General features: G+C 39.0%; 1 protein-coding gene across 5 annotated transcripts; it reads right to left on the reverse strand.

Moving 5' to 3' along the window:
* On the reverse strand, positions 1 to 27898 carry CCP110 (centriolar coiled-coil protein 110). Of its 5 annotated transcripts, none has more exons than XM_005662110.3 (16): positions 27659 to 27897; positions 25529 to 25674; positions 22908 to 23063; positions 20054 to 20182; positions 15343 to 16993; positions 11783 to 11910; positions 11121 to 11292; positions 10430 to 10569; positions 10061 to 10177; positions 9606 to 9707; positions 9314 to 9430; positions 6750 to 6823; positions 6164 to 6226; positions 4956 to 5015; positions 4375 to 4460; positions 1 to 2111 (listed from the first exon to the last, which is right to left on the reverse strand). In XM_005662110.3, the coding sequence occupies exons 3-16, from the start codon at positions 23046 to 23048 to the stop codon at positions 2059 to 2061; spliced, it is 3033 nt and encodes a 1010-aa protein (XP_005662167.1). In that variant the 5' UTR covers positions 23049 to 23063; positions 25529 to 25674; positions 27659 to 27897; the 3' UTR covers positions 1 to 2058. The 5 variants fall into 5 exon arrangements, with proteins under 5 accessions (XP_005662167.1, XP_003354634.1, XP_013851071.1 ...); XM_003354586.4 differs by having other exon boundaries at positions 11783 to 11913; positions 27659 to 27863; XM_013995616.2 differs by lacking the exon at positions 6164 to 6226 and having other exon boundaries at positions 10 to 2111; positions 11783 to 11913.

Below are 27948 nucleotides of genomic sequence, written 5' to 3' on the forward strand. Positions count from 1 at the left end.
TTTCCTTTAAGATGAAAAGTTTATTTTGCCTTTTGCCTAGAAGCAAAACTAGTGAAAATTAAAATTAAAGTATAAAAATAAATATAATTTACATTAATGGGCATTCCACTCAAAGTAAAAATAACAAAAATAATGTATATAAATAAAAATCCATTAAAAGCACAAAACCATGTCTGGCACTTTCATGAGCAAAAGCTGTGAACATTAAAAAATGTGTAAAACTCACAAGTTTTTATTACAAAAAAAAATACTCAAGTTTCACATCCTTAATTTAAAACTGGTTTTAACTTTCTCCAACACATACTATTTGTTTTAGCCAATTTGCTTTAGTGTACATGAAACCTGTAGCATCTATCTTTCATACTGGAAAAACCCACAATATTAATAAGCTGTATCCTGAGTTTTCAGAGTGATAAAGCACAATTTATCATATTAACAAGATAATTGGATATACTTTGCCTACAAATATAAATTGGTAACAGAGACATTTCGACAGTCTTCTGTTTCTAATTTTCTGGTACACTCATGAAATAAATGATACATCTCAATAAAGTCCATCAAGTTTACATCCAGAAGATATTATTTTCTGACTATAGCTGGATGTGAAAGTTAAATTTTAAATGGAACAGCAACTCAAAACAGTTTCTCCACACTCTGTTTTTTTGTTTTTGTTTGTTTGTTTGTTTTTGCCACACCCACAGCATGCAGAAGTTCCCTGAGCCACAGCAGCGACCCCAGCTATTGCAGTGACAACGCTGGACCCTTAACCCATGCGCCACAAGGGAATGCCTGTCTCCACACTCTTATAAAGGATATTAAGAATACATATAGTCTACATTTTCAAAATACCAGTATCTTTTTTAAAATTCAAGTTAGAAAGATTAAATGTACACAGTCCCAATTTTATGCGAGAAACACAAAGCCCTTTTTGGAAATGGCATGATAAATTAACAGTGACATTATTTTTCATAAAATACGTTCCCTTGGTAACTTTTTTGATTTATATTTTAAACAAATGTATTAATGATAAAAAACCTTAAACATCAGTGCCTCTTAAGTAATGCAAAATTTCAACTAGACATTATTATCCCATTTGAGAATCTGAATTTGTCATAGTATGTAGCCCTTTATCCTCTCCTAAATCAGGCATGCTTAAAAAAAAAAAAAAAAAGCAGACTATGAAGAATTAAACAGACGAAATACAAAATGTAACTGCATGCAACATGTTATATTCCATTTTACAGAAATGGATTTAATAATGCGTTCATTCCTAAGCGCGACTACATTCCAGAAGATTGTGCTCTCTTCCTCAAGTGTGTCACCCTCCGCAGAAAGATTTTATAATTCACTAGAAATGTTTCTAATAGTACGAGGGTAACATACATTAAGCCTAACATTTCTGCAGGACAACTAGTTCTTGAGAGGAATGTATACTTATGACCAAAATGGTGATGCCCAGCTATTTCTGTGGTAAATTTTAGGTGGACCACAATCAGCAGGCAAGTGTTTTATCCTATGTGGTTACACCACCAGCCCAAGAATATGAGAGGGTAGTCAGAGATCTTCTAGTTACAAAACCAGGGAAAAACTTTCTTCTGCAATAATTTCCCCTTGAATAGAACAGTATCTAATTATTATTTTTTTTAATCAAATTCTGCAGTGGGCAGAGATGAATGAAATTTATATTGCAGAACTTAGAACTTATCACACCTTTTCAGTATTTATAGAAATAAACACAAATGTCTTTGAAGTTTACAAAAAGATTCTCAGCAGACACCTGAGTAATAAAACAAACAATGTTTGTACAGGTTAAGGACAGAAATGACCCAATTGCTAAATACTAACTTGTTTTCACCCAAAAAACTGACAGTAAGAGGCAAATGGGGAGAGGGGGGCAGGATTAGCCAGACTGACCAAAATATCCAGCTGATTTCTCAGCCCTCTGACATCACTCTCCCTGTGTAAACAAAGTCCAGAGTTAAATACCAAGTCTTGAGCAGGGAGAATAATGCAGATCCTAACCCTTCCCCCTTTGTTATCCTAATGAGTGCTGTCTTCTTAAATTGTCGCAACATTTGGCCGCTTTCTTTGGATTTTTCCTGCATATACTCCTAAAAATAGAGCAAGAGTAATATTATTTCTCAACACTGGTTTTTCTGGAATGATACCATTTAATGAGTGCTCACTATGTACCAGGCACTGAGCTAGGCAAAACATATTATCATATTTAATCCACATTTAGACAATCATGAGGTAGAAATGGTTACTACTATTTTAAGGATAACAAAACTGAGACGTGGGACAATGAGGCACTTGTGTAAGTGAGCTAGAAGCAGACACTCTGAGAACCCAGTTCCACCTAATTTGTTGCTGTGCTTAACCATTTTGTGTTACTGTTTCCTACTCTGCTTTAATTACTAGTTGCTGAATTTCACGATATAGGTCAAGCACAAGACATCAGATGAACAAATATGTTTTAAAATATATGAGATCAGAGATTGCAATTTACCTTGTAAAAACTGTAAACAACTTTAATTGCTTTGCAGCAAACTTTACCAACTTGTAATTTACTTCGGTTTAAAAGTATGACAGTCTATCTCCACAATAAAAATAAGTTTTCTCGGAGTTCCCATTGTGGCCCAGTGGTAACAAACCCGACTAGTATCCATGAGGATGCAGGTTCGATCCCTGGCTGTGGTGTAGGTCGCAGACACAGCTCAGATCCCGAGTTGCTGTGGCTGTGGTGTAGGTCAGAGGCTACAGCTCCGATTTGATCCCTAGCCTGGGAAACTCTGTATGCCGCAGGAGCAGTCATAAAAAAATAAATTAAAAAAATAAAAAATAAATGAAAATTTTAAATAAAAAATAGGAAAGAACTTTAGCACTTGTTGAGATACATATTATACATGTTAATATACATGTTAATTCAAGGGTTAAATACATTCTTAATAATTATGTTGCAATGCAACTAAACCACAAGAGTTCTACATACTGAACTTCACTGTACATATTAACTACAATGACTTCCTATTCATCCTTATACTGTTGCGTATTACCAGAGAGAAACAGTAGTTGCTGTTTTACTTAGAGGTTCACAAGTGACAAATAGTGGAGATGAAATGCATGAGAAAAGAATATGGAGAGTAGTCACTGTGGCGATAGATAATATTAGGCAAAACAATAGTAATTCCTCAACGATTTGCCAACTAGCTAGCAGTTATCAAAATATAACACTAACATGGGAAAAAGTTGAAAATGTCTTAAAATTCCATACAACTTCACAAGCAGCAGATCTAGTGTTTGGTCTGAGTTCTCCCAAACAGTTATCTTTCAAACCAGTTGATTCCACCTCTGGAATAAGCAGTGAATTCCCAAAGATGACCAATTATCCTCTATGAATTCAACATTATGAATTAATTCACTATATATATTCAGAAGGTCAGCAAGCAATTCAAAGTTGTGATCAATGTCTTGTACCCTTTTTGAACCTATGTGAAGTACTGGTAATAACATGAAAAAATATATATTGCCTGTTACCTCCTAATTTGAAGGAAATCACTTAATAATAAAAGCTCTAAAATATGAGAGTTTTTATTAATAAATTATATACTAATGGGAAGATAAGAATTGATTAAAGACTTAATCTTCACTGTCTGGTGATTAGGTTTCTTTTAAAAGTTTAGAAAGCAGTATAGTTAAAGCAAAGCATTTTAAAAATATTTTTAATGGATCACATCATTTCTGGTGAGTTTATCATACAGTCTTAACAAAAATATCTAAAAAATATTAAAACATTAGCTTCAGTTTTGCATTAGCTCAAGACTGAATTTGTCTTCTTGCCACCATAAATATAATTTTAAAATAGTTTTAGTTTAGCTCTTAACTAATTCTCAAATAATGAACATAAAGATTTAGCTCAAGCTTCTTATGGAGCAGAAGACTGACTTCACCCCCTCCCACCGGGCATATTCACATGTGATCTTGTGGTCAGAGGGAGGAATTTTTCCCCTTATGTGCAGGTACAAATATTCCCGGGTGATACACTTTCCCAAAGCTGAATAAACATGCACAGATGCAGACATCAGATGGTTATATTTTACTCATTTACAAAAACTTCTCTGAATTAAGTTTGTGTAATTCTACAGATTTTTCATAATTTGTTACAGAAATCAGAATTGGGGCTACAGCTTCACTAAGATTTCCTGACTGCCACAAAACACTAACACAAATGATCACTAGGAGGAATGACTGTGAATATGCCAAAATTATGGTGGCAAGGAAAGACACTGGATCCCGCTGGTGTGGCCTGTGTCATGGGGCGGCTTGTGCACGTCTTTCTATTGAATGGGCTTCAGGAACTTGTTTGCTACACACCTGAAACAGGCGCTCTGTTAGGCATTCTGCTCTGTGAAGACTTCTGTCTATTTTGCACAACCCCCTTCACTGATGTCTTAGGGGTTCTAATTGAATATAAAAAAATTAATAAGTCACTTGCATTAAGGTCTAAATGTTCAACATTCAAAGAAAGCAACCACACGGCATCAACTGTTCAAAGCACAATAAGCTTGAAAAGAATTTAAGTCTCATGCACACGCACAGGAAGGGAGCTATGCTTTTGCTTCAGCAGGAGACTATAACCATGGCTTACGCTTTACTGGAGAATCGCTTTGGTGATGATGAACTTACTATGTGAATGCTTATAATATTTAATGAGCAAATGGTATGAAATGAAAAGTAAAAACAAGCCAACATAAGATGACAATTAAAATATAATACACAACAGTACACCCAAAGGGTTATCTTTGCACAAAACTTTATAAGCTCTGCTAATGTAATAAAAAGATCACATTTGAAAAGTTATCCTTTATCTAAAAAGCACAAAATTATTTTTCCCTCTCAAAGCTAATCTTGATTTGAATATATTTTTTAAGTACCCATGTGTGTTGCATTCTTACCCTTGTCTACTCAGTAGCCTATGAACAGGTGCATTCTGTCCTTGATTTGGCTGAAGGACTCTGTTGACAAAGCATATAAAAAATTAATTTGATAGGATAAATTCAGTTTTTCCCCATTTTCTTTCAATAGATAAAAGATGATAACACTCGGGTAGAAGGCATCTATTAAATGATTTGGCCTATACACTAGCACCAGGCAAAGCAAGTCGATTACAGAGTATTAATATGGTACTTAATTTGCTCACCAAAAGCCCAAACCTTAGTTTTTCATCAGGAAAGAGATGTCTAGCAAGTATTAATCCTTGTGCTTTTAGATAAGTTACTTATATACTTTACAAAACCTTTGCAAACATCTGAGAGACAGAATATCGCTCTTGTAACTGCAAAAAACAGGTCAGAAATATTAAGCTAGCTTTCTAAGTTTTTTAAATAAGTATCAGATTTCCCAATGTGGCACAGTGGAAACGAATGCGACCGGTATCCTTGAGGACACAAGTTCGATCCCTGGCCTCATTCAGTGGGTGGGGTATCAGCGTTGCCGTGAGCTGTGGTGTAGGTCTCAGATACAGCTCAGATCTGGCGTTGCTGTGGCTGTGGTGTAGGCCAGCAGCTGTAGCTCCAATTTGACCCCTAGCCTGGGAACTTCCATATGCTGTAGGTGTGGCGGCCCTAAAAAGCAAAAACAAAAAACAAAAAAGTATCAAAGTCCTCTCGGACCACGGACTGAACTCAGGACATATGGGGCTCAAATTTCCATCAGAGATGCATGTCTGACTAAAAGCTCCAGGAACATCTGGTCTGACACATGACCAGGTACCTGACCAGGTGTTACTATGTTCTGACTCTGCAACCCCCCAACTCAGCAGGGAGAGACTGACTGATGAACTGATGAGAGATTTACTGATTTACTGTAGAAAAGCAAGCTCAGGATTTATAAAATTTTCTTTCCTTAAAAATTGAAAAATAGGAGTTCTGGTTGTGGCACAGCAAAAAAGAATCTGACTAGTATCCATGAGCATGCGGTTTTGATCCAAGGCCTCGCTCAGTGTGGTGTAGGCTGACAGCTACAGCTCCAATTCCACCATCTAGCCTGGGAACATCCATATGCCACAGGTGTAGCGGCCCTAAAAAGCAAATATCAATCAATCAATTAAAAAAAAAAAACTGAAAAATAGCCTCTCACCAAGACTAAGTGATTTTTTTCTCACCTTGTTTCAGAAGGATTTTGCTTAACCAGAAATTTCTTATTTGGCATTCCCATTTCTGCAGCTCTAACACAATATAAAAATAAGGACACACAAATAATGTATTTAGAAAGGGGAGAAACATGATTACAAATGCGATACAGGATCAGAAACAATCGCCATTTCAAAGTTGGTATACTACTGAAGGACCTTATGATAGGCACACTAAAGACAAATTTCAAGAAAGAAGAGTTTTAATAGGATACTTTCAGGATATTCTTTGCATTAAGCTTTTCCCTTCACGAAGTCTTTAGGTATTAGAAAAAGAGTATATTTAAAAGATAGAAAATTAACACTGAAAGATTAACTATTTTAAAGATGATTTGATTAGCTATCAATTACACAAGTTGAACACGGACAAATTTATTAGTTAGTTAGTAAAGATCAGATTTTACCACCAGATCTGAATAAAATTATTTATATAAAGGGATTTCTATCACCTCAGCTGCAGAAAAAATTATTTCTAATCTGAATATACAAACCAACAGATGATTAAAATTTATTGGCTTTGATAATAATTAATATGTGACAAGACATGAAAGAAACTTACTTCATGTACTTCTTCCTATCAAGAGACTTCTGTGTTGCAGCTGAAAGGGCTACTCGTGGACTTTTCATTTTATCCTTTAAAACACAAAAAGTGACATCAAGCTCTAGTAGTATCAGTACTACCACTGAATTATAATATAGGATGACCTCAAACTGCATAGAAAAGCTTCTCTTACTAACATTTTGAACTTTAACAGCCTTTATAACTGAAGCAGGCTGATTTTTTAAATTAAATAATTAAAGTTATTTTCCCTGCCATGGCACAGCAGAAATGAATCCGACTAGGAACCATGAGGTTGCAGGTTCAAGCCCTGGCCTCACTCAGTGGGTTAAGGATCCAGCATGGCTGTGGCTGCGGTATAGGCTGGCAGCTGTAGATCCAAGTGGACCCCTAGCCTGGGAACTTCCATATGCCATGGGTGTGGCCCTGAAAAGCAAAAAAAAAAAAAATTGGTTTCCCCAATGAAATAGTATAAATTTCACTTGTCTTTTGCCAACCACACCAGGATCATTGATTCAGACCACAGATCTCCAACACTCTGATGTACAGCTGACCCTTGAACAACACAGGTTTGAACTGCATGGGTATCTTACATGCAGAATTTTTTCAACAAACACACTGGAGATTTGTGACAATTTGAAAAAACTCACAGATGAAATGCATAACCTCGAACTATCCAAAAAAATTTTGCATGAATGCATAAAATACATGTATATACTAGTCTATCCTTAAACATGAGTGATAGTTAATATAAAATTAATGTGTTAAGTTTTCTAATTGTTTTATAACTTTGCTTTCAAAAAGTTAATTACCATATAGTATCCCTGCCTCTTTCTCTCTCTTACCCTTTCTCTCTCCCTCCCTCTCCCCCTCTTCTCTTTCTCAACTGCAACCTATCACCACAGATGAGTGGTTTAAAAAACAAAAAAAAGAAAAACAGTTTCCAATACGGCATTATGAATGAAATACTGTATCCTATAATTATAACAATTTATTCCTTACTGTATGGGTTAGGCTACTGTGAAGCAGTCACATTGATTACACTAGGCTCCCAGGCTGCCTCATTATCAATGCACGAATCATTATAAGTATGAATTTTTCACATTATCTTTTCATTTTTGATATCTAGTATTAAAATAATACAAATAACATATACACAGTTTTGTATCATATAAGACAATACCAATATAGGTACTAACAGACACGATTCATCTTGTAAACAGATAGAAATTTATGGTATTGATAAATATAGCACAGTACTTTAAATGTATTTTCTCCTCATTAAGTTTTTTTTGGAGTTCCCATTGTGGCTCAGCAGTAACGAACCCAACTAGGATCCATGAGGATGTGGGTTCGATCCCTGGGCTCGCTAAGCTACCGTGCCAATCGGACCCCTACCCCGGGAACCTCCATATGCCGTGGGTGCAGCCTAAAAAAAGCAAAAAAAAAAAAAAAAAAAAAAAAAAATCTTTTTTCTTGGCCATACCCACATGTGAAAGTGCCCGGGCCAGGGATTGAACCCTCACCACAGCAACAACCCAAGCCACTGCCGTGACAATACTGGATCCTTAACCTGCCACACCACAAAAGAACCCCTTCCTTAAAATACTGTTAATAATAGCTGAAGTCATTGTAAGAATATAGTATATATACATAGAACATACAAAATATGTGTTAGCTGACTCTCTATGTTATTGGTAAGGCTTTCTGTTCACCAGTAGGCTAGCAGTAGTTAAGCTGCTGGGAAGTCAAAAGATATACTCAGATTTTTGACTGTGGGTCACTTCTAACCCCCCATGTTGTTCAAGGATCAACTATTTCAAATGAATATCCTAGTGCCTGTCGCAAAGCTCCTAAAACCCTTGTAATCAAACCTCCCGGTAGGAGCATCTTTTGTTCTAACATTTGATCCTTCACCTCTATTCCTGACACAGAGCTCCAAAACCCCTTGGAATTTCCTGCGTGATGGAAGCATCTTTGGTGGGCTCTGGATGAGGGCTTGTACCAGAAAGACTAAGCATCATTGCAACCTTGGAACTTTCATCTTCCTGGGACAGGATCGGGCTAGGGATTGAGATAATAATCAGTCCTGCCTTGTGATGACGCCTCCGCAACATCCAGATGCCAGGAAGCTGCCGCACACCCTCCACCAGGACAGGAGCTCGGCTCTCAGGACCCTTCCAGATCTCACCCTGTGCATCTCTCCATCTGGCTGCTCATCTGTGTCTGTATCCTTTATCATATAATAAACCATGAGATGTACAGGACTGGTCCCCTGAGTTCTATGAGCCATTCTAGAAAAATTTTCAAACCCGAGGAGGGAGTCACGGGAACCCCACTTTACAGCCAGTTAGTCCGAAGTACAACATAGCGGCGACATGGAACTTGAGACTGCCTCCTTAGTTGGTTAGGACCTGACACTAATTCTGGGTAGACGGTATCAGAACTGAACTGTACGACACTCAGTCGGTGTCAGACATCTGGTGCACAACCTGAAGCATTCTGTGAGTGTAAAAGAAACCTTTTTTTTTTTCACTCACTAATTTAAAAATTAGGTCACATACCATTTGCCTGAGCATCTTCTCTTTGCGGGCTTCTCGATCATGACGTAAAATTGACATTCTTTCAGCTGCATCCATTACAAAGAATATGTCGTGAATACCATACAGGGCAGCTCGTAGCTAAGTTAAAAGAAAAACATTTTAAAAGATGAGGTTAGAGTTCAGTTTTATGATGTACACTCTTATTTAGAGAAAAAGGTTAACGTTTTGGTTGAAACCTACTTTCAGTGGTTCAAGGAAGGGAGAGAAATAAAACATTTCCATTTTCTGAAAGCCTTAAAGACACACGCATTACCTGAGCTAACACTCTTTCCTGAAGAGAAGCATCTTGTGCTGAAACAACTCCTCTCTTTAATGGTGCTTCTGACTGAAAACTTCTTATGAATTCCATAGTGTCCTGAAAGAAGAAAGGTTCCTTCAAACACCATTTTTCTCGGAAGACTGCATGATCACTGGAGTTACTTTGTGTTCTTTTTCTCAGGTAATCCGAAAGACTATGAACGCAAATAAATCTATTACATCACAAGCCCCACAGCACGCACTTTAAAGTGAGATAAAAACGCACAAACTACTCCATTTACATATTTTTAAAATTATCTGAATGAGATTAATCAATTTCTAAAACATTCTATATTACAGTAACTAAAAAAGATTTGCCCTGCCTAAGTTCTGAACTTTCGTCAGTTCAGTTCTCACAACACTGATAGAAACTGGGACAGAAATGTAATACAATTTACACGATCCTCTTACTTTTACAGTTTGTCGAAGCTGTTTCAGCTTATCTGTCTGCATAAGCCTACGAGTAAGAAATCCTTTTGCCACTGCTGTTACTTTGTTAAATTTTGCCTGCACTTCTGGACTGAAAACCTAGAAGAAATAAGACAGACACGTTTTAATAATCTGAGCATTATACTCAAGATTGTTTTTCTTAATCTATTACAGTGAGCTAAATTCTTCTATATGTGTCTCTTCTGTGTGGTTTAATCTCTAATAAAAACTAAGCTTTTGATGTATGGCAAAAATAGTTACGGCTCATTTGCACAACTTAAGATACCGTAGCTCTTTCAAAAAGACAGATACACAGACAGAGATGCAGCCAATATTACTAAGTTTGCCTACCTGAGACCACTTCGTTTTGGCCCTTCCAAAAGGCCTTGTTACTGAGAGTTTGGTCAAGCCACCAGTTGATGCTGCCCAGAGGTAGAATGGTACTTCATTTGCAGAACCAAAGCTATGCTGAAGGGCAGAATTTGTGATACCTTGAGAAATATACATATTGTATTATTCCTGATGTCAAATAATCAGAGTACACAGAACACATCCAAATAAACACGCCACTCACGAAGAATAACAACTCCTCTGAAACCGATCCACAGGCAGACTTAAAATATTCATGAACTTTCAGCTTATACACCAGATGGATCTTTTCAACACAAACAGCATCTCAGGATAATTGAAGATGTGGAGATAAGCTCTTACTGGAACAGGGGAATTAGATGTAATTCAAGATCACTCAGGAGATAGCAAACTGTGTTTTCACTTGAAGAATATCACCTGCTGCATGAATGAACAAAGACTGGGCTCTGAGTCAAATTTCCTGAGGTTTTTCTTGCTAAGGTGGCTTTTCTCATGAACACCTGCTCACTGGCCTTTGGTTTACTGCTATCATTTCATTTTTCACCAGCGGGCAAAGAGCAGTGGGTTAGACATGGAATTACTTGTAGAAAGGAGGTACAATTTTAAAGTGTGCCAAATAAAATATCCTACTATAACTTCTTCGAGTAGTGGGAAAGTATTTTTTAATATTTACCAGAACTATTTGAAGTCTGGAGTGAGTCCACTTGAGACAGCACTGTTTCAAGCAAACCAGAGTCACTTATCTTTCTCCATTCCAAGTCCACAGCACTGCTAATGTCCAATTCAGAGGTTTCTGCTGTCATCACCTTCTTCTCTTTTAACATTTTCTCCTGTTCTTCTATTTCCTGTAAATTAAGTTTCTTGTAACATGGTGGTTCTTTTGGTTAATTACAAATAGTATCCTTTTAGGCTTAGCTAAAAGTATGTATAATTATCGGCAAATTATTATTTATTTCAGGTTGTCCTCCCACAAATAAAATTGACAATTTATTTAACTGACTTTAAAATGTGATCTATTGACTACAATAATCCTAAAACAAGTGTCCTTCTTCTACCAGAATAAATCTTTCAACATCTACTTATAAAATACTTCTTAAAAACTATTAAAAGTTTTGAATCAAGGATTCAATATAGTATCCTTTTGATAAATTCCGCATTTATTTTTAGATAGGAATCTAAATATTTTAACTCACATTTTGGCAAGACAAATACTATCCATGTCTTAAAATCAAGGACTCGCTTAGATTAAGCTGTTCAGGGGAAATAATTACGAGCATCCTGTCCACGACTAAAATTCCACTTATAAGCCCTTTGCCCTACATTTTCATTCCTCACCTTCTGCAACCTTTCCTGTTCCCTTTCCTGCTCAGCTATGAGCAGTGACAACTGCTGGGCGTGCTGTTCTTCCAGTCTCTTCCGCATTTCTTCAAAAGCTAACATCTTGCTCTTTAATATCTCCTCGCCTTCTGAAAGAAACACATGCCCTCAAATTCAGAAAATTGACTAATATCTGATGTTTACATCATCAATTTAAAGCATGCTCCTGACCAGAAATACTCCTGGATCTGATATAATGCAATCGAGATGTAGCCAGGTGCCCACTGTGAACCACATTCTCTGCTGCTGATGCTCTCAATTCAATGCTACCAAAGATCTGCATCTCATCACCCTCACCCACTCGTTGGACACATCCCGTCACGAGCTGAACTAATGGGGCCAAGTCTATACATTCCATCCAGACTCTCCTCACTCCAATTAACTTCAAGATGTGGTTCTCATGGGCATCTCACCTCTATTCTTTTGTTTTTGTTTTGTTTTGTCTTTTTGCCATTTCTTGGCCTGCTGCTACGGCACATGGAGGTTCCCAGGCTAAGGGTCTAATCGGAGCTGTAGCCGCCAGCCTAAGCCAGAGCCACAGCAACTCGGGATCTGAGCCACGTCTGCAATCTACACCACAGCTCACGGCAACGCCGGATCATCCACCCACCAGCAAGACCAGGGATCGAACCGAAACCTCATGGTTCCTAGTCGGATTCGTTAACCACTGAGCCACGACAGGAACGCTTCACCTCTATTCTTTCGATGCTCATCCTTCTCCAGGATCGCTGGTATTGCAGCTCGTAGTTTTGCTTTGTTTCGATTTTTTTAAAAATAAATGTTGCTTTGATAGTGCAAAGATTCCAAAAAGGATTGAACAGTAAAATTCCAGGTATTTTAATTACTAACTTAAAATGTATTAAATCAGTATGACTGTGCAGCTTACTGGATAGAAAGTGGCGAGATACTTTGGAATGTTGAACTACCAAATATTACACAGACATAACACATATATATTCAGGGATCCATTATAATTCAACTAAATTCAAGCAATTCCTTCTTTCCGGAGTTCCTGCTGTGGTGCAACAGGCTCAGTGGCGTCTCTGGAGCAATGGGAGGTAGGTTCGATCCCTGGCCAGGCACAGTGGGTTAGGGATCTGGCATTGAGGCAGCTGCAGTGTAGGTGGCAACTGCGGCTCTGAACTGATCCCATATGCCATAGGGTAGCCAAAAAAAGAAAAGAAAAACGAAAAAAAAAAAAGAATTTTGCTTTCCAAATACACAATAATTTTCATTAAGATGTATTTCTTTGTTATTTGTCCTACCTGCTATGGTAGTCCGATAATTTGTTCCCAAATACATTTTATTTAGTTACAACAATCTGCATTTGTTCACAGGCAAATTTTTGTGGGCAAGGGAGGCTGGAAAAGCAGGAGAATTTTTTACTTTCAGCAAGAAAGGAAAAAAGCCCTCTCAACCACTCAGCCAACAGGAGGAGTCCATTCAGCTCTATCTTAAAAACTTCATAAAGGGGAGTTCCCGTCGTGGCACAGTGGTTAACGAATCCGACTAGGAACCATGAGGTTTCGGTTCGATCCCTGGTCTTGCTCGGTGGGTGGACGATCCGGCGTTGCCGTGAGCTGTGGTGTAGATTGCAGACGTGGCTCAGATCCCGAGTTGCTGTGGCTCTGGCGTAGGCTGACGACTACAGCTCCGATTAGACCCTCAGCCTGGGAACCTCCATGTGCCGTAGCAGCAGCCCAAGAGATGGCAAAAAGACAAAAAAAAAAAAAAACTTCATAAATGAATGCCTGTCCACGGGCTCTGTCACTGCGAGGTATGCCCGAGGGAGGCAGGCCAAGCTGTGGGCAGCTCAGCACACTGCACGGCTTCCCTTGCCTACTAGCTACCCGGCTGCCTCCAGGACTGGCCTCGTCTCTCAGGCACTGGCCTTGTGAAAGCACTGCTGGAATCACCATGTGGTCGGTGTGTATACTTTGGGTATTTACTGATACAGCCTCTAGCCGGCCATGTCTTCTGCTTGGAGAATCCAAGCTGGCTTCCCAGGTATCAGCTGTGGTTTTTATTAGCATTCTTATGAAGTCACATGGGTGTTAAGCGGTCTGCCCCAAACCAACTATATTTTGTCCTAGAAACCATATTACTTTCAGTGTGTAATTTTACAGAATATGAAGTTTTTCTCAGGAGGATATATATCACGTTAAGAGTTGAAATGTCAGAGTTCCTGTCGTGGCTCAGCAGTAATGGGTCTGACTAGTACCCATGAGGACAAGGGTTTGATCCCTGGCCTTGCTCAGTGGATTAGGGATCCAGCGTTTGCTGTGGCTGTGGTGTAGGCTGCAGCTCTGATTCGATCCCTAGCCTGGGAACATCAATATGCCTCGGGTACAGCCCTAAAACAAACAAACAAACAAACAAACAAAAAAGAGTTGAAATGTCTGTTTCTAAGAACTTGATTTCCTTGATTTACAGGTCTTCCATATCAGTAATGGGGAATGTTTCAACAATTTACTGTTAATTGGTTAACGAATCTGACTAGGAACCATGAGGTTGCGGGTTCAATCCCTGCCCCTTGCTCAGTGGGTTAACGATCCGGCGTTGCCGTGAGCTGTGGTGTAGGTTGCAGACACGGCTTGGATCCCGCGTTGCTGTGGCTCTGGCGTAGGCTGGTGGCTGCAGCTCCAATTCGACCCCTAGCCTGGGAACCTCCATATGCTGCGGGAGCAGCCCAAGAAATAGCAAAAAGACAAAAAAAAAACAAAACAAAACAAAACAAAAACAATTTACTGTTAATATAACACCAGACTTAAGAGAAAGAAATCTGAACTGATTTTCACTAATTAAGACACAATCCTTGAAACACTACTCACAGAGCCTTATTTGACCTATTTTCTCTCATAATTTGATGTCAAAGTGTTTACGTAAGGGTCAACTACATGAACATCTCACTACAAATGACAGGACAAATTGATGAAAATATTAGAAACCACAGTCCAAAAGGAAGACCTCAGGAGTTCCCGCCGTGGCCTAGCGGTAATGAATCTGACTAGAATCCATGAGGACGGGGGTTCGATCCCTGGTCTTGCTCACTGGGTTAAGGATCTGGCGTTGCCGTGACCTTTGGTGTAGGTCGCAGACGCAGCTCAGATCCCGAGTTGCTGTGGTTGTGGCGGAGGCCAGCAGCTACATCTCTGATTCGACCCCTAGCCTACGAACATATGCCATGGGTGCAGCCCTAAAAATTTAAAAAAAGGAGAACATCACAACAAAACACAGGATTAAAACTATGAATGATGTTCCACGCAAGAATTGTTTCCTCCAGTCAGTGAATAGTATTCTCTCTAACACCAAGTGGATTATGAACGATTCCTAATTTAAATAAGAAAATCTCTTAAGAAACCCTAGCAAATGGTGATAAACTGTAGCTAATTAGGCTCTCTGATAAATGAAATGAAGTCCCGTGATGAAGAGATGAAAAGTTATTATTCTCTAAATTGTGGATTGCAAATATTACAAAAAGAGGCCATCTGCTTGTCAGATAATAGACACTTTCTTACCTTTAGAACTACTTTCCAAGATTTTATTCTTGTTGATGTAGGCAGATCCCTTAGGGTATCTTTTCTCTGGCAAATGCTGCCTTTCCTGTTCAGCTATTCCAGTTGCTATGACATAAGGACAGTTTTCTTTTTGCAAATTATCAATATCTAAATCGAGTCTCCGTTTAACTTTCTCAAAACTGTTCTCCAAAAACTGCTCATTTCCACAGGACACCGTAGGGGTGTCCATCTGCTGTCTGGTATTCTGGTTTTGCATCAGTAAAGGAGACGGGTTTTTTACGTCATAAGACTTATTCAGCTCCATTTGTAAATTGCAGGCGCTTTTCTCTAACAAACTGGCTGACTTGAGTCCACTCACAGTTCCGAAGTTTTGACTCGCTACACACTGACTGGCGGCATACGGCTCGTGCAGCCTTTGCGACGCAGGACATGGAGTGTCCGTTGCGTGTGGCCCTCTCCCCTCAGACGTTAACTGACCTCCCAGGAGAGCAAGTCCATGAATAACTTTATTTTCTAATTGATTTCCTGAAGATTGACGTACCTGACTGGACTTCCCTATAACCATTTCCTGTATGTCTTCAGACGTAGTTTTGCTGACATAAACCTTGCTTGAACAAACTCCCGTTAAATCAACTGGTAACTTTGGCACAGTTTCAAGTACGCTTGTTTTTTCTTCCGTGTCTTGAGCAACTAAATCTACTGCCTGTTCTTTTCCCTTGGGACTTAACTCACAAGCATTTACGGGGTTATTGATAAGAATATGACATGCTGACGAAGGCCGAGAACGCCTTCGATGCATTTTAGGACTCAGGCTTGGCTCTGGGCTAGGTAATTTGGCATAGGAACCAGTAAGACTCCTGATAACATTATTTTCAGTAACAAAAGTGGGAATGCCTTTAAAATCAGAATCAGGCTCTAAAACAGTGGAATGGCCCATTCGTACAGGTATGTCCACTTTAGAAAAGCTGCCTAAAACTGATGTATTCACGCTGCTTGCTTGAGTGGAAGCACCTTGGAGAAGAACATTGGATTTATTAAGGCTTGGTTTGTCAGGAATAACTGAACCACAGTGTTTGCCTATCAACGGGGGCTTCTCCTTGACATAGTCAGACACTTTATCAGCATCATTTTCTTTGTCTGAATGACTCTCATTAACACTCCACTTTGCACTACTTCGAAGACTGCGTCTAGACTGCTCTTTTTCTATATATTCCTTTGACTTTTTCATCAGGTTCTGAAGACTCATTATGTAGGGATCCGGAGCAACTTCTTCCAAAAGTGGCAGATCCCGTTCTTCATTTGTTGGAAAGAGACCATCAGAAATAAGTGTCTCTTGTGTAGCTGTTGAGGTGGTCTTTACAGAAGGTTCGTTTTCTGCCTGGCTACTATTTGAACTGTCACATTGCTTCAGATAACTAAATTCTTCTTTGTCCCTAGCTAAGTTTATCCCATTAGATGTAAATTGGTCCTCATTATTCAAAGGCAAAATTCCAGTTATCTTTTCAAACTTCGCTAAAGTAGAGTGCTCAGTAGGGCTTGGCAAGATATTTGGAAATGCAGCAGCAACATTCAAGTTTCTGACTTCGGAATTAGAGTTAACTGTTTCAGTCTCCCACTGCTCAAAATCACTGGCATTAGGTGCTTTTCGAACCTGAAAAAGGAAATTTAAAAATTAGTGTTTCTTCTCCACACAAAGAACCTCTGATTTCATTGCTTTCCAAAGTAAAACTGAAATGGAAGATTCAGAGTTCTAACGTTCAAAAACACAAACAAAGACTAAAGTGAGCTTTTCTATGGTATCTATAACCACATGGAGCTCAAATTATGATAAAAAGCCTCTACTGGTCATTGCTGCCTATTTATTAAAAGATTAATTAAAAGAAAAAAAGGAGGAGTTCCTGCTGTGGTGCAGCAGGATCAGTGGCGTCTTGGGAGCACTAAGATACCATTTGGAGCCTCTGCCCAGCACAGTGGGTTAAGGATTTGCCTTGCCGCAGCTGTGGCTTAGGTCACAACTGCAGCTTGAATCTGATCCCTGGCCTGGGAACTCCATATGCCACAGGAGTGGCAAAAAAGAAAAAAATTTATTTTATTTACAAATTTTTTTAAAAAGGGAGTTCCCTTGTGGCTTAGCAGGTTAAGAATCCAGTGTTGTCACTGCTGTAGCTCTGGTCACAGCTGTGGCACAGATTTGATCCCTGGCCCAAGAACTTCCTCATGCCATGGGAGTGGCCAAAAAAAGTAAATTATCTAATCTGATACAAATATGACACATGTGCATATGTGCACACACACATACAATCACATACCCATGGCAATTTAATCTTGAAATAAAAGCATTTTCCTCAACTTTCCTCTGGTTATACGCTATTAACATCACCACCTGCTCCTCCTATGAAAACTATCTCCTGGGGATAACAATGTATAAGATAAATAGCAAGTAATTAAATTTCTTACATAAATGATTTCTCTTTAACAAGGACTAACTTACTAGGGATACTGATTAAGCAAAAATAATTCTGTACTAGGACTCCTGCCTCCCATATCCTTAACTCCAAATTTTAACTAAAACCCTTTCATATGATGAGACATTTGTGGTGACAGCTCAGCAATATAGCTTAATACTTAAAAAAAATAAGAAAAACTTTCAACTTAAAGCTTAACTCACTAAAGCAAATTTCAACTTGATTAACTGATGATTATTTGAAACAGCAATGTGGAGTTAGTTCCCACTGAGGCTCAGCAGAAAGAAAGAAACCCAACTAGTGTCCATGAGGACGCAGATTCGATCCCTGGCCTCACTCAGTGGGTTAAAGGATCCAGCATTGCTGTGAGCTGTGGTATAGGTCGTGGACGCAGCTTGGATCTGGCATTGCTATGGCTGTGGTGTAGGCCAGCAGCTGCAGCTCCAATGCTACCCCTAGCTGGGAACTTCCATGTGCCGTGAATGCAGCCCTAAAAAGGGAAAAAAAAAACAAAAAAAAAAAAAAACAGCAATGGATCCATGACTTTTTTTTGGTTTTTTTTTTTCATTTTTTTTAATTACTCAAATGAATTTATCACATCTGTAGTTGTATAATGATCATAAGGGTCCATGAGTTTTTGAACAAGCAAAATAAATTAAAAATTTGAAAAAGATGAGAACAAGTATATACACAAGAGATCTAACAGGAAAAAAACAAAATTACATTGTCTCTAAATAATTTGACTTTGCAGAAGAATAAAAAGTGAACTCGGATGCCTTCTAAAGATCATACAAGGATCTCTAAAACTGGCAGAAATTATCATATAAATGCAGACTCCAGAATTCTGAGTTTTAGAGATTTTTAGGCTGTGTTGTACTTTCTTTTCCTATAGAATATGGCCCTATTGTTTCACATTACAACTCCCCAGACATAGAATGGTTTCCAGGTACTAAACAGCACAGCAAGGTCTTCCTGGTCACGACCTCACACCCAAAATAAAACAAAAGGGATTTATATTCATGACACATTTTCATAGGTTTAAGTCAAGTAAATTATTTCTTCAAAATAGCTAAACATTTCGCATTTGTAATATGCAGCAGCCATGCTTTAGTATGTCACTTTTTGTACAGCCTTTGGTTAGACAGTTTAAAGAACAGCCAAAAAACCAATCAGAGGATCATAGGTTTTACAGGTAAAACAGGCCTTAGAAATCTGTATGTATTATATAAAATTTCTCTACACAATTAACTCGTTGTACCTGTTGTATGAGGTAGAAAGTTTTCTAACTCAACAACAACCGCATTAGTAATATCTGATACGTTCCCTCAACGGACCGAGAATGATTTGCCATTTTTTGTTCTAATAATAGGAAACATCTAGTAAATAAAAAACTCACCCTTACTGTGCTACTCATTGTTTTTTCAACTCAATATGAGCAGTAATTATACTTTACAAATTAAAATCTACTATCTACAGAGAAATGAAGGCAGCAGTTAATGGGAAATATCCTAAGGCTCCCTGTACATGGATCATCTAGTACAAATCACACAAACCGCACACCCCTAAGATTATAAAAAATTTAAAAGATGTAAGCAGCGAAACAGTGCTATAAATGGCAGAAATTAAGTGTTTTATGTAATTCACTGTTTTTCTTTTTAGTGCAAAATGATCCTAACCTTAAAACAAATTATTTACACAAGTTTAAATTTAAATAAAAATTACTGCAAAAGGAATAGATGTGTTGTTTAAATAGTTTCAACTGTATCTAAGATGCATCTAGGCAAGTCTATTATCTCATCTAAACTGCATTTGTGTATCTACAGTGCAGAATTTTCACCAAAAAAGAAAAATGGGGGGGGGGTGGTTATTTACTTTAGCAGAGAATGAGAAGAAGGTCATTGAGTCAATAGTCTGATTAGTTCAGAGGTAAACTACAATGGCCAATTCTAGCATTTTGTCACTGAGAATTCAATGTTTTTAGAGTCATAAGACACACACAATAAGCCATTATATTCTGTGTATGGGCTACTGTCTAAGCACCCTCTGATTCAAGTACTGAGCATCACTAACAAGCAAGTGAATTTTCTCTGGAGTAACTGAAATGGAATATCACAAATTACGAAGCTTCTCAAACATTAACAGTATACTGGTACTAACTAGTAAGGCAAATTTATTTCTGAAAATTTATCATCAATGCTTACCTCATGATTTCTTAAGGGTAATTTAAAAGAGCTCAAATTACCCACCTGAACATTTTCAAGAATCTCCTGGACACGAGTCAGTAAAGCTTTCTTCCTATTAACCTGCTTTCTTGCTTCTACATCAAGTGCTTTCTGTTTTTCTTGTTGCATTTCCTTTCTTTTCTCAATATTAAGCTGAAAAACATTACAAATATGTAATTATTTCTCATAAATATAAAAAAATCATAAAATCATAAAGTTTTGAACCAGAATGATTAAAAATGTATACAACAGGTAAAACTACCATGGAAAAACTCTGCACAGTGGTTGGGGAAAGTGACTGGGCTAGAACACGGGAGCTCTTTCTGCGGGAGGACAATGTTGTGTGTGGGTGTGAGTTATAAATGGATGCCATGTGTCAGAATTCAGAGAACTTTAACACTTAAGAGCTGTGCCTTTTATTGCAAGTAAACTCTCAATTAAAAAATATTTTTTAAAGAAAAAAAAAAAAACCTGTTCACTTATCAAATGCTCTTAAATGAGAGACAAAATTAACCCTTTTGGCTACTGCTGAGCTTTTCATTTGGTGACGTCTGACTTCACTGGGTCAGTTAGAATCTTCAGTTTCTAATCCTCTAATCAGTATACATTTACCTCTTTGCCACCTCAAGAAAATGCCCAAAGGTTTAATGATGAAAGAAACAGATAATGTTTTATTTGTCTACAAAACCAGAACACATATTTAAGTCCACTTCTTTGTAACCTCCAGTAAAAATATAATGTACCTAAAAAGTTGCAAGCTTCTAAGCATTATATCTTTTTACAGTGGGTTTAAATCTTAATTACCAAGTCCTGGGACCTTTAGTCACATGTTAATGAGTCAATACTTATTTTAGACTTGTGCAAAATGGAAAACTTGTCATAAAAAATTATTTCAAAGTTGCAATATCTGACTATCGAATGCAACATAAAAATGTAGAGTAAGGTCCACAAACATTAGATTTGACTCATAAGTAACTAATGAAGTCACAGAACCTAAACAATAAGGCTTAGACATTTTGGCTCATATTAATCTAATCAAGTGATATGTCATCCAACAGCTAATAAAAATATTTTCAGTTTTTTCTTTTTTGCGTGGTAGCAAAGAGTCATTCCACAGTTTACTTTGCTAATTGGAAAAGAGAACATACATCTTTGGGAGTTCCCGTCATGGCTCCGTGGTTAACGAATCTGACTAGGAACCATAAGGTTTCGGGTTCAATCCCTGGCCTTGCTCAGTGGGTTAAGGATCCGGCGTTGCTGTGAGCTGTGGTGTAGGTTGCAGATTTGGCTCGGATCCCGAGTTGTTGTGGCTCTGGTGCAAGCCGGTGGCTACAGCTCCTATTAGACCCCCTAGCCTGGGAACCTCCATATGCCGAGGGAGCAGCCCTAGAAATGGCAAAAAGACCAAAAAAAAAAAAGAAAAGAGAATATACATCTTTAAAGAGTCATCTGGCAGTCATCACAAAGCAAGTGTTCAAACTAAATATCATTAGTAGGAGTTCCCGCTGTGGCTCAGTGGTTAACGAATCCGACTAGGAACCATGAGGTTGCGGGTTCAACCCCTGGCCTCGCTCAGTGGGTTAAGGATCCGGTGTTGCTGAGAGCTGTGGTGTAGGTTGCAGACGCGGCTCGGATCCTGAGTTGCTGCGGCTGTGGTGTAGGCCGGCGGCTATGGCTCCGATTCGACCCCTAGCCTGGGAACCTCCATGTGCCACAGAAGCGGCCCAAGAAATAGCAAAAAAAAAAAAAAAAAAGACAAAAATAAATAAATAAAATAAATAAGTAAATATCATTAATAGAGGAACACCTACACACTAGGTAACTTCTGATTTAAGTGACTATGAAGTACATAGCATCATCTCCAAAGAATAAAAATATTTAACCTGACTCTAGGAGTTCCCGTCGTGGCGCAGTGGTTAACGAATCCGACTAGGAGCCATGGGGTTGCGGGTTCGGTCCCTGCCCTTGCTCAGTGGGTTGACGATCCGGTGTTGCCGTGAGCTGTGGTGTAGGTTGCAGACACGGCTCGGATCCCGTGTTGCTGTGGCTCTGGCGTAGGCCGGTGGCTACAGCTCCGATTCGACCCCTAGCCTGGGAACCTCCATATGCCGCGGGAGCGGCCCAAAGAAATAGCAAAAAGACAAAAAAAATAAAAATAAAAAAAAATATTTAACCTGACTCTAACCAATTTTTTTTTAATTGAAGTAGAGTTGACTTGCAATGTTGTATTAGTTTAACCAAAGTTTTAGGCTAATTTCTAGTTTTTAGGAACTACAGAGATTGGAGAGTAAGTTAAATATTACCACAGAAGAACAATTAAACAAATCCAAAATATAAGGCATTCTATAAGATCTCTTTGAAAATTTAGTATCATACATAAGTATTAATGAGAATGGATAAACAACAGGTCCTACTGTATAGCACAGGGAACTATATCTAATATCCTATGATAAACCATAATGGAAAGAATATTAAAAAAAAGAATGTATACATAACTGAATCACTTTGCTGTACAGCAGAAATTAACACAACATTGTAAATTAACTATACTTCAATGAAAAAAAAAAGAACTTGGGAGTTCCCGTCATGGCTCAGTGGTTAATGAACCCAACTAGTACCCATGAGGATATGGGTTCAATCCCTGGCCTTGCTCAGTGGGTTAAGGATCCGGCATTGCCATGAGCTGTGGTGTAGGTCGCAGCTGTGATTTGGATCCCGAGTTGCTGTGTCTGTGGCGTAGACCAGCAACTATAGCTCCGATTCAACCCTGTTGAAATACACATGGGAACCTCCATATGCCGTGGGTGTGGCCCTAAAAAAGAAAAAAGCAAAAAATAAGAAATGAATAAATGAATAAATTAAATTAATGAACATTTACCAGTGGAGAAAGTACAGCCACTCCATGGAAGCGAATAAGTGAGAGGCTTTCAGACTGGACAGGTAAAAAGCTCTCTGTGGATAGTGGTGCTTCTCGGATCCTGGCAAGACTTTTCTCACAAAACTTCTCATACTCCTCCATCTTCTCACAATCACACTACAAGAAAGGAAAAGCCATTTTTAATGTGTTGATAAAAATAGATCTTAATTTATTTGGAAATATGGAAATATTCCTATAATTCCTATAATTCACAATTATAGGAAATATTCCTATAATTCACAATTATAGGAAATATTCCTATAATTCACAATTATAGGAAATATTCCTATAATTTACAATTTCTAGAAACGACTTCAAGACCCTGCCCAGTTAAGCCTTGCTTCATATACGAAATATTTCTGAAGATTCTGTATATAATTCAATCTTTAAATATGATTAGTTTAGAAAAGTACTAAGAACTCAGCAACGACACCTTCTGAAAGAAAACAAAGTTCTATACCACCTAACTTATGATTGTAAAATAGAATATTATCTTTTCTTTAGCATGACTTAATTACACAGCACAAGAAAAACTAAATAATACAAAGGTAAGAATGCCCTTATAGCTCCCCCCAAAAAAAAGACAAAAGGGTTAGTTAAATAAAAAAGGATATTTACTTTCAAAAGTTCTTTTTCTATCATGGAATTCAAAGTCTATGACTTGCATATCTTAAGAATATCATTTGAGGAGTTCCCTTTGTGGCTCAGGGGTTAACGAACCCGACTGGGAACCATAAGGTTGCAGGTTCATCCCTGGCCTCGCTCAGTGGGTTAAAGATCCAGCGTTGCCGTGAGCTGTGCTGTAGGCTGCAGATGTGGCTCAGATCCCGAGTTGGTAAGGCTGTGGCATAAGCCAGCAGCTGTAGCTCCGATCTGACCCCTAGCCTGGAAACCTCCATATTCCATGGATGTGGCCCTAAAAAGCAAAAAAAAAAAAAAGAAAAAAGAAAAAGAAAAGAAAAGGAATATCATTTGACTCCATGATAACTGGCCAAATCAATCAGAGGTGGTAGTTGGAATCTACTGGCTCGATTATTTATTCTACTTTATTGTTGAAAAGTGGAACCATCACCAAAATACTTAATCAGCCCAGCAATTTCAGTGAAACTGTGATGGTGGCTATGAAAATACAAGGTAACTCGGAAGGATTAGCTACCAAATTCTTTCATCTAGCAAGCATTAAATATTTGATTGCCTGTTTCCATAGCATTATGTCTGGCATTGTTTCCTATAAATAAACAAGGGAAAGTAAAAAGGGAGCTATCAGGGGATTCATAACCAATAGGGATATGAACTGTGAAACAGAAAAACAAATACAATAATGTTCCTTTAGTTCATTTTAAAACAATTAACAAAGGAAAAAAAGAGGGGGGAAGGGAAATTCAATTCATGACGTGGGATAAGCAAAGATGACATAAGATACAATATGATACTGTCCTAAGCTTCAAGGTACTTAAAAATTCAGTACACTAAAGTACCAGGGACAAATAAAAGCACAACTGGAAATGAAGAAAAAATACAACCTAGAATAGATTTACAAGGAGATCCTGCTGAATAGCATTGAGAACTATGTCTAGATACTCATGTCGCAACAGAAGAAAGGGTGGGGGAAAAAACTGTAACTGCAATGTATACATCTAAGGATGACCTGACCCCCTTGCTGTACAGTGGGAAAATAAAAAAAAAAAAACAAAAAACAAAAAACAAAAAACAAACAAAAAAATATATTCAAAATTATGATTAGACTATGAAAAAAAGAAACATTGATTCTACTTTTGATTCTTACTAAGAGCAAAACTTCTTCCTACCATCCCATCGATTTTAATTATTTCTATATTCAGTTTATGCAAAGTGAGTTTAATTTCAAAGAAATGATTCTCTAGAGTATAAATGAGGTTATTCTGCAAACTTATATTAATAAAACAAGCAAAAGTAAAAAACAAACACAACACCTTACTACGTGATAACCATTTAGCAAGGCCTCATTGTTTAGTCTGGAGTTCAATGCCCATTATGATATTTTAACTATCAAAACAGGCAGAAGCTAAGAAGATATAAGAGAAATTCAAATGACGCATATCTACTAAAAGACTTCAAAATATTTTTAACACAACCCATGCATCCAGCATTACAAGAAACAAAATAGATTACTAATGCAATCAATGTAATATACTTCCAATGGGTACACAAAACAAAGTATGAAAGGTCTGGGAAATTTAAGGAAATAAAATATCTCTATGGCAATAATTTTGTATTTCTTTCAACAACATCATGTACATGCCTCATTGCTTCGGAAAGTGAAATCTGCAGCCCTTAAACAGTACATGTTTGTCAAACATATTATAGACATACGGCCACATAATATTATTACAGCATAACTTACAGCTTATGATAATGCATTAAACATCCAAATACAAGTCTAATATGATGACTCTGGAAATTACCAAGTAATCCGAGAACCTGACTGGATCCTTCTTATCCTTTAGTCTCAGCTTGCACGTCCCCTCTTAGCCCATCTCAATCACCCCTGCATCATTCGCTATCTCCTTACCCTGCTGTTTCCCCATTTTCATAGCACTTACCACTATCTGAAATTATCTTGTTTATTTCCTCGGTTCTTGTCTGTCTTCCTCCACCAAAATGTAAGCTCCATAAGCATAGGTACCTTCTCAGTCTTGCTCACCACTGCATCCCCATTACATAGGACAGTGTCAGCACACAATGGGCACTTGATAAAAATATTGAATAAATAAATTAGGATAATTAGCTCAAACAATAATGTAAACCAGAAAAAAGAAGACAGTGGCTATATAGCCAAGAAGCTAGCAAGGAAGAATGGATTTCAGCGAACAGTTGTTTCATGGATGACCCTATGCTCAGAGAACCTGGTACCTCTAAACTGCAAAGGCAACCGTTTAAAAAGTGAGCGACGGTCTCCTACATAATTAAGCAAGAGAGCACTTAGTTTCTCATGCCACAATTACCTCTGTCAGCAGAGTTTTATTTTAAGGGAGCCTTGATTACAAAGGCCACTCCAACCACAAATCTACGGCCCCATACTTAATAATTTGTTGGCTGCATCAAGTTCAGACACGCCTTGTTTTCTCCATGACCATGATCCTTCCTTCTCCAAATAAGCCTCTTTGCAAACCCCAGACTCACGATTCTGCTACCTGCTCCTCACCACAGTTCTATCAGAAAGGTTGCTGAAGGTAGTGGTAGAAGTAACACTGAACACGATTTGATTTCAGATCCTAGCTGGTTGTTCACCCATCAGTCCTCCCAAAGACAAACTTCTAGTAGGGGCGATAAAGGGGCAGGTGGGATTTCCCTGCTGGCTCAGTGAGTTAAGGATCCCGAGTTGTCACTGCTGTGAGATGGGTTCGATCCCTCGCCCTGGAAATTTCGCATGCCACATGCACATCCAAAAAAGAATAAAGAAAAAAGCAAAAAATAAATTAAGAGGGAGTTCCCGTCGTGGCTCAGTGGAAACTAATCTTACTAGCATCCACGAGGATGCAGGTTTGATCCCTGGCCTCACTCCGTGGGTTAAGGATCCAGGGTTGCTGTGAGCTGTGGTGTAGGCCACAGATGTAGCTGGGATCCCTCCTTGCTGTGGCTGTGGCTGTGGCTGACAGCTGCAGCTCTGATTGGACCCCTAGTCTGGGAACTCCCATATGCTGCGGGTGTAGCTCTAAAAAGACCAAAAAATAATAATAATTAAAAAATAAAGGGGAAGGTTTCTTGGGCACACACTAGCTATATGTTCATGGCAATTCACTTATCACTTCCATGCCTCAGTTCACTCACTGGTGAAATAGGAATAATCAGGATATCTGTCTCGAAGGAATTCTGTGAGAATTCAATGAACTAATACATTTATGGCAACTAGGATGCTGCAGGACAGGCAGAAAGCATCAATAAATGGGAGAGGTTTTATTATAAAAAAGCTGATGATGACTATGATTTTCTTCACTAGTTTATGAACTCCTGGAGATCAGCAACAGTGCTTGGTTCCTGGTAAGACTCAAATTTAACTCAAAAACATGGAAACGGGGACAACAGCTTCCTCCTACTGTGTCCAGACCCCTCCCCATTTATATCAATCTCAAGGCTCCTGCCATTTGCCCAAATTGGAGGTAGGGAACGGGAATTACAACCAGATAGAAGCAAGGGATGGGAATCATCTAGCAGCATCAAGGGCAAAGAAGAGAATTTGCTTTTTTATCCTCATGCTTATGCTCCCCCAGAGAGTCGCAAAGGGAGAGTAAACAGCGCTCCTAGGGCCTTTGGCTGGTGATAACCGGCGTTCAAAAAATGTCCAGTACACACCCTGGGGACCAGAAAAAACGGTCCAAACAGTTTTATCAACAGGAGGTGGTTCCCCCGCTCTGGCCCGAGTTTATTTACCTGGGACCCTCTGCACTCGCCCCAGCGCCCCACGCCCACCTCCCTCAATTCCTCGGATAAAGCTCCATCCCGAAGGCCCTCCTGGTGGTACCAGCATCTGAGCATCACCTCCGCGCCGGGGGCCACGGGTGCCCTGCCGCCGCACATCTCGAGTCTTTCCAGGGGCTCGAGGCCCGGGACCCTGGCACCTGAGCTCGGGTTCCATCAAGAGCCCGCCCTCAGCTCCTCCGCGCGCCAATTCCGCCCGCTCGGCGGCCTCGCAGCCCAGACCCGCTGAGTCAAGCCCCTTCTCACGCACACACCTGATCTCCCACGGCCGCGGTAGCTTTCCTCCCGTCGCTCCGGACCTTGGCAGGAAGCAGAGGGCTCAATTGGTACCGAGCGAGAGCAGCTCCGTCCGCCGCCGCCTTCTCCTCCTCCTCCCCGCCATATTACGGGTCTCAGGCGGCAAAGCGGGCTCCTGGCAACCGCCGCCGCCGCCGCGGCCGCAGCAGCCAGCTGGACTCCACCTCTCCGGGCGGCACTTCCGGCGGTTGATTCCTGGGCCGTTGGAACTGTTGGGCCTCCATAAAACTACAATCCCCGAGATGCT

Source organism: Sus scrofa, chromosome 3 (genome assembly GCF_000003025.6).
Source record: "Sus scrofa isolate TJ Tabasco breed Duroc chromosome 3, Sscrofa11.1, whole genome shotgun sequence".
NCBI lineage: Eukaryota > Metazoa > Chordata > Mammalia > Artiodactyla > Suidae > Sus > Sus scrofa.

Coding starts and splice junctions, on each gene's coding strand:
- CCP110 (XM_003354586.4), bottom strand. CDS start 23,048: ATGGAGGAGTATGAGAAGTTTTGTGAGAAAAGTCTTGCCAGGATCCGA. Junction 16,994..20,053: donor AGATTCTTGAAAATGTTCAG/GTGGGTAATTTG, acceptor TTCCTTTTTCAG/GTTCGAAAAGCACCTAATGC. Junction 4,461..4,955: donor AGGCTACTGAGTAGACAAGG/GTAAGAATGCAA, acceptor ATATTCAATTAG/AACCCCTAAGACATCAGTGA.